Source organism: Pteropus medius, unplaced genomic scaffold, assembly GCF_902729225.1.
Source record: "Pteropus medius unplaced genomic scaffold, Ma_sr-lr_union100, whole genome shotgun sequence".
NCBI classification, from domain to species: domain Eukaryota; kingdom Metazoa; phylum Chordata; class Mammalia; order Chiroptera; family Pteropodidae; genus Pteropus; species Pteropus medius.
This window is the reverse complement of record NW_024352784.1, coordinates 13,168,044-13,175,150: the sequence shown is the minus strand read 5'-3', so window position 1 is coordinate 13,175,150 and position 7,107 is coordinate 13,168,044. Positions and strand designations below refer to the sequence as shown.

Genomic DNA, 7,107 nt, shown 5'->3' with positions numbered 1-7,107 from the left:
TCTTAAATTCAAGCGAAATCCAGGATAACTTTAAGATTATTCATAAATTTATTATCTAAGAGATCTTTTCAGAGCGAGGGTGGTTTCACTGGAAGTTAGAATGCAGAGCTGAGAAGTGAGGGCAGAGAAGGTAGGCCACTTTTTCCATACACTCGAGATTTCGTTGTTATTTTTGCCGCTGTTATTATGACATCACTGGAGAACTGGAATTGCTCCCACTCGAGACCTCTCTGAACTCTCGCGATGTTAGAGCCTGGTGGAGCGCGAAATGCCGTGGGAGGGGCTGGGGCGAGATCGACCGACTTCCGGCCAAGCCGTTGTCTGGGTGTCGCGGTCGAGTCATCGTCGGGTCTCGCCGCCTCGTTCTCCCTTCCCTCCCCCCGCCTGTGTGCGGGGGGTCGACCAGCGTAGTGGGACAGGAGGCGACTGGGACCTTCCCCTTCATTTCCTTCAGGCCCAGCTCACCGGCTACCCGCGCTGGGGCCTTGGGGTCCTTGGGCCCGCGAGGCCCGGTCTGAGAGGCCGGGGCCTACGTGGGCCCGTCGCTGGGCCCCATGAGGCACAGCCTGACCAAACTGCTGGCGGCCTCGGGCAGCGACTCCCCAACCCGCAGCGAGAGCCCGGCGCAGGGCGGCACCTGCTCGCTGCCCCCGGACTTGACCGGAGCGGCGGCCGCGGCCAGATCTCCCCGCCGTGAGCAGCGACGCGGCGACGAGGGCGAATTGGAGGACGGAAGTGGGGGGCGCGGCAGCGTGGCCGTGCGCGCGCCCTCGCCGGAGGAGATGGAGGAGGAGGCGATTGCTAGCGTCCCTGGGGAAGAGACGGAGGACATGGACTTTCTGTCCGGCCTGGAACTGGCGGATCTGCTGGACCCCCGTCAACCGGACTGGCACCTGGAACCCGGGCTCAGCTCGCCTGGGCCTCTCTCCTCGTCTGGCGGTGGCTCGGATAGCGGCGGCCTTTGGAGAGGGGATGATGACGACGAGTCCGCGGCTGCCGAGATGCAGCGCTTTTCTGACCTGCTGCAGAGGCTATTAAACGGTATCGGAGGCTGCAGCAGCAGCAGTGACAGTGGCAGCGGCGAAAAGAGGCGGAGAAAGTCCCCAGGAGGAGGCAGCAGCAGTAGTGGCGGCAACGACACCAACCAGGCGGCGACAAAGAGTCCTCGGAAGGCGGCGGCGGCGGCTGCCCGTCTTAATCGGCTGAAGAAGAAGGAGTACGTGATGGGGCTGGAGAGTCGAGTTCGGGGCCTGGCAGCCGAGAACCAGGAGCTGCGGGCCGAGAACCGGGAGCTGGGCAAGCGCGTACAAGCACTGCAGGAGGAGAGTCGCTACCTACGGGCCGTCTTAGCCAACGAGACCGGACTGGCTCGCTTGCTGAGCCGGCTGAGCGGCGTGGGACTGCGGCTGACCACCTCGCTCTTCAGGGACTCGCCCGCCGGTGACCATGACTACGCTTTGCCGGTGGGAAAGCAGCCTCAGGACCTGCTGGAAGAGGACGACTCAGCGGGTGGAGTGTGTCTTCATGTGGACAAGGATAAGGTGTCGGTGGAGTTCTGCTCGGCGTGCGCCCGGAAGGCGTCGTCTTCTCTTAAAATGTAGGGTCAAGTAATCTGCTCTTTATCCGCGTTTACCCCTTTCAACTCCCTTACACCATGTAAAACACCTTAGTGGGACATCTTCACTGGACACATTTCAGAGGAGGAAAAAAAGTAATATTTAAGTGTTTAGCTAAAAGCATGAATGTGACACTGTAACCAACTCCTAATGATAACATGTGACTATTAAATCTCTCTGACAGTTTCTTTTTTAGGTGATTTCCTTCCTGCCAGGCTCCGTTGTAGGGGTTACAGAACAGTCGTTCCCGCCTCACAACCTGGTAAGGATCCATCTCTTCACGTAACGCTCATGCTCTGCTGCTTAGTCTACTTTAATGGGCAACATCTCAATTTGTGTGTGTGTGATTTTTTTTTTTTTTCTTTTTTGGAAGGTGGGAGGGGAATCTAATTTGGGCCCTGTCCACCCTGGAAACAGACTTGTGCTGGTCAGTAATGTATTTAAGATGCCTTCTGGTTGAAATAGCTGTTAATGTGTCCCCTTGTTCAGACTTGCGTGTACCTAGCTCTTCTGTCCCCAGTGTGGACATGGCCTTGGATGACATCGATTCCAACTGTACACTGAAAGCTGCTAATAGAAATACAGTTTGGAGACAGTGAAACAGGTGAAGTTGAATGGAAGTTCCGAGTTGTACAAGGTGCAAATTGGAATTCCAATTTTAGAGCAACTTTTCAGAGGTTGACAATAAGTGTTTGGGGCATGCACAAATGTGATAAGTTATTTTGCTGGAGATGACAGAAATCTCTTAAATAGTCAAGAATGCCTTTTTTCAGTAGAAGATCTAGAAATACAATATTCAGATTAACAGATTTTAATATCTCACTGTTAGAGAAGTTGGAAATTAACATGCATATCAGACTCCTGTGTTAGTTAATTGGAGGAATAAGAATGGTTAATAAAATGTTTCTTAGAGGACCAGCACAGTGATTATCCTATCACTGAGTATGCATAAATTGTTGAACACCTTTATTTTTGTTGTATTAAAATTTTAGGTTAAATTTATGTATGATTAGATTTTGAAGGTTGTGAAATATGAATGAAAACATGTAAAGTGAGGCTTCACAAAGAATCTTTTTCTCCATATTTCAGAAGTATTCATCCTATTTAAAAATAATTTTAAAAATTGAGTGATTCTGGCTACTTATGATTGACACTTATCCCAAAGATTGGACATAGCCTTCCATTGCAGTACTCTTAAAAATCTGTTGTCCAGTTGTTACGCTGTCCTTCAGTAAGACTCATTAAGAAATTCTTTGTGAAACATCACTGTTTGATAAAGTATATACGTATTTAGCATCCTTGTTTTTCTTTGTGCTAAAGTGGATACAGCTGTTGGGGCAGAAGAGACGGGACCAGCTGCTGGCCACATTTCCTGCTTTATTTTAAAAGGTAGTATAAGAAATGAGGAAAAGAGGTAATATCAGGGCTTCTGCTGTCTTTTATCTTAAAATGTTCATAATTAAAAAGTATTTTCCAGCAGTCCAAAGATGTAAGTTATCTTACACATAAAATGTTTTATTTTGTTGTTATTTGGTTATGAAAATGGAATCCTTGTTCTTGCACAACTGTAAATGTTTTGTTGCTAGATAATACGATTTGAGACCTAACTTGGTCTTGGTTTCCAGTGCATCACAGCATATTTTGTAAAATCATCTGCACTTGAGCATGAATGGGTAGTAGCCAAACTCACAACCTGGAGTGATGAACCTGCTTATACCTAAGTGCAGGAGCAAGCCCCTCACAATGCAGCTGCATGGATTTTTAGTGCCTACTGAATTATATATATATATATATAAACCAAAAGTAGTTGGAAAAATTATTTGAAATGACTAATTTGTGCTATCTTTATGGAATATGTTAAATGTAGCTTTTTGAAACAGAAGCCTTGAATTGAAATTTAATTAATACTTGAACATTTTGTATATATTTCTATGTATATAATTTTGTGCAGTACCAATGACAAAAATATGGTGTCATAATAAAACCAGGTTTGTTGATCTTTCAGTTATGGGCTCAAAGAATTTATTCATCTCTAACATGACATTGGAAAATAATGGATGAAAATAGGAAAAATGATTGTAGTTAATGCTGACTGTGGGTCTTAAAAGGTTCTGGAAGCAGTAAGTGCGTTTTTCTAAAAATTATACCATTCCTTGGAATATTTTCTTTCTAACAGCAATGCTTTTCCTGCATTATTTGAAGTTCGGGTTTGGAGAGAATCAAAGTTTTCTGAATTGGGATGCTTTGAAATTCCAAGTGTAGATTTTAGAATGTCATTTTATAAATGGCAGTTTTTGGAGATACTTGATTAAGAACTTTTTGAAAGTGGAGATTAGCATCGCCTATTTTTAAAGCTGCTTTGTTAGGTTTCTTATGTTTTAACTGTCTTTTCTTAGTTTCCATTTCATTTTCTTTTTTTTCTAATTTTGGTGACTCAGTGATTTTGTCATCTTTTACATCAGCTTCATGGTCTTGTTTTTACATGGTATTGCATGTACTTAGGACCTATCTAACAGGGGCTTTACATTGGTTACATTTATGTGTAAGCACATTTTACTGTAAATGTTTGAGTTTCTGAACTTACAATAGATCTGTTTATTTCCGTATGTAGTAAACAATATCTTAAAGTGTCCTATTCACTACTTGTTAATTAAAAAAGTTATGATTAATATGAAACTGTTGTCTTACTATTTTTAGAAAGTGGTGTTCTGGTGAATAGTAGTTGGACAAAGATTTCTTGAATATAATCTAGATTGTTTTGAAATTTTCAGGTTTGGCTTTATTTACTGTAATGGATGAAAACAATTTAGGGAATTTTTTTCCCCCTAATTTTGCCTTTGTGGCAAAATGGTATAGAACTAAAAGTGTAGCTTTTTAATATTTTTCTTCTGATGGTGACAGCAATTCATACATTAATTGAACACATCATATTTACCTACTATTTCTATCATTTTGACTTACTGTTTTTGTACTTCCTTTGACCAGACTTATGAATGTTCACATTTGTTAAAATGTAGTCAGTCACACCTCTGATATAAGCTGACAGAAAGTTTTCAAGATATTTTAAATATTTGTGCATTTTATAATCACTAAATTAATCTCTCTTTCTTCTCTTTAAACAGCTTAGCAGTGTCTGCAAAAACGAATCTTTTCCTACAACCTGTTAACTGACTGGACTGATGGTAACAAAGTAATTGTGGGAGCCATGTCGGTCAAAAATTTGGCATCTGCTGAAAAAAATGAATGCCATTTTCAAGTTCCCAAATTACTTCTATACTGGTTTCACTTTCCAGAAATGGAGATATGAAAAGATTCTCTGGAATCCTTGAAAGACTTAATAGAAATCCATGAGACTAAGTTAATTTTGGAACGAAATTATACTTTTTTTTTTGTCTTTCATGGGAGTGATAGTTCTTTGCATACCTTTTAAAAAACTGTAACCATTGGAGAATTACAGTATTTCATCAAGGAGTATTAGATTCTTTACATAATCAAGAGCACATTCTATGGAATTATATTTAGTAGAGTAGAATTACATAAACAGGCTATTAGTGATCACAAGGCATATCATGAGTTTGTATTTCCTGGAACATGAGAGAATCTGAAACAGACAGATCTTGCTGAGTAGAATATGAAAGTTAATGTAAAGTTCTTAACTATAAAGAGTAGCATTTTTAAATAGATGCATTGATTTTGTGTATCTTTGAAAAAGTTGGATTTATGATTAAATGTGTGGTTGGTTAAATGCAATTCAGGGTAACCAGGATGTGTGGATTCTGAGGTTTTGGCTTCTTGTCCTTTCTCTAAGTATTTGACAGTTTTTTTGAATATTTTGAGGTTTCTAATGAATGGTATACTAGTTTCTACTGTTTTATATAAATTAAAATTTCTCCAGTGTTATGTAAGGGTTTTAGTATTCTGGATAATGGGAATGGCTTTCTTCATGGAATATGGTGGTTTTACTTAATTGAAATATTTTCCCAGTTTATTACAAGTATGAAAAAACACTCAAAACTCTGGTTTTATTTCATTTTTGTTGTTGGATTATGTTACTGCATTGTTTCACCTGGTCTAGACTGAATCATATTATCTTACATTTGGGAAGTGTGCAGATGATAGAAGTGGGAGGGGGTAGGAGATAAGCTCTTATTTCTTTTCTTTCCAGAGTGATTCATCGTAATAACTATAGTTCGGTTATTGTATGGTGGTATACAAAACTTATTAAATCTACTCAGTTTCTTACAATTTAAGTGTATTCAGTATCTATGATGCCTGGCAGGAGAGAGCATTTCCAGTGGCTTATACTTGACTGTTGGGTGCTCCTACAGTACAAACAGTACAGCTGGTTGTAATTCCACAAAGATTAGGCATCTGTACAATTTGGTTGCTATAACTATCACTTTGACAGAAGAGAGTGGATAATTCACTGATAATGAGTAATTATCTTTTAAAATATGTGATTGCCAAGTTTAGCATTTTGAAAGTACAGTTTAAGGTTTTACTAACTTAGTGTTTTAAGCTAAATAATCTGATAACTAGGTAGTAAAATACTTTCAAGTTTTTTTCCCAGACTCTGTCAATACAAAGTTTTGAGACTCTCCCAAATGTTTTTTATATTTTACTGTGCTGTTTTTTCTTCAGAAGTCAGATAGTTACTGCCTAAGCCAGAAATCAAAAAGAAGGGAGGTCTTTAATTGGAAACTTGTAAGAGTGTTTTATTTGTCCAGCACGGTATTTTTCACGTATTTCAACTTGCAGTATGGTAATAGTCTGTCCACCAGTCACTCCTTTTTATTATACCAGACTGAATTCTGAGCTCTGACCTGGATTGCAAATGGTCATCTACATGCAGTTTTGAAGTGTAGAAAAATTAAATGAGATATTTTAAATATTATTCAGAAAGTAAATATTTTATCATTAGGAACATAAATCATGTAATATTAGAGAAGAAATTTGTTTTAGATATAGGTTAGTAGAAAGTTACTTGCTAATTGTTTTCATTGCTTTTGTTACTGAGAATAGTTATTCCTAGTTTACCTTTCCCCAATTTGTACATTCAAGATTTCTTAAGAGCTCCCCCCCTTTAAAAAAGAAATCAGTTTACAACACACTTTAATCATTTTAAAAATTTTGTTGACCCACTTTTGTTGAAAATATTTTGCTCAATTTTCAGTTAATCTAATTTAAAAATCTAGTCACTAATGGTGTTTTGAACATATGCAGATTTGAATTTTATTAGTGGGCCAACTTCCTTTAGAATGTGCCTCCAAATTCTAAATCTTGTCCTATATACCCACTGAGGTCAATTTCTGAGACCCCTTTGGCTTTTAGTGTATTACAGTCGGGGGTTTACAAATTACATTAATATCTTAAATATAATATGAACCCCTTTATTTTTTTAAAGCCAAATAACTATACAAAGTAAATTGTAAAAGACAGGTTTAAATTGTTTACTGTCACCAAACTGAAATATTAAAAGCTGTTTTCCTGA

General features: G+C 39.6%; 1 protein-coding gene across 14 annotated transcripts; it reads left to right on the top strand.

The window, feature by feature from the left end:
• Positions 1–285: 285 nt before the first annotated feature.
• On the top strand, positions 286–7,107 carry CREBZF (CREB/ATF bZIP transcription factor). Of its 14 annotated transcripts, XM_039848211.1 has the most exons (5): positions 286–1,597; positions 1,801–1,878; positions 2,106–2,220; positions 2,937–3,005; positions 4,739–7,107. In XM_039848211.1, exons 1-2 carry the CDS (start codon positions 555–557, stop codon positions 1,814–1,816), a joined length of 1,059 nt encoding a protein of 352 aa, XP_039704145.1. In that variant the 5' UTR covers positions 286–554; the 3' UTR covers positions 1,817–1,878; positions 2,106–2,220; positions 2,937–3,005; positions 4,739–7,107. The 14 variants fall into 14 exon arrangements, with proteins under 14 accessions (XP_039704145.1, XP_039704144.1, XP_039704142.1 ...); XM_039848210.1 differs by lacking the exon at positions 2,106–2,220; XM_039848208.1 differs by having other exon boundaries at positions 1,801–2,220.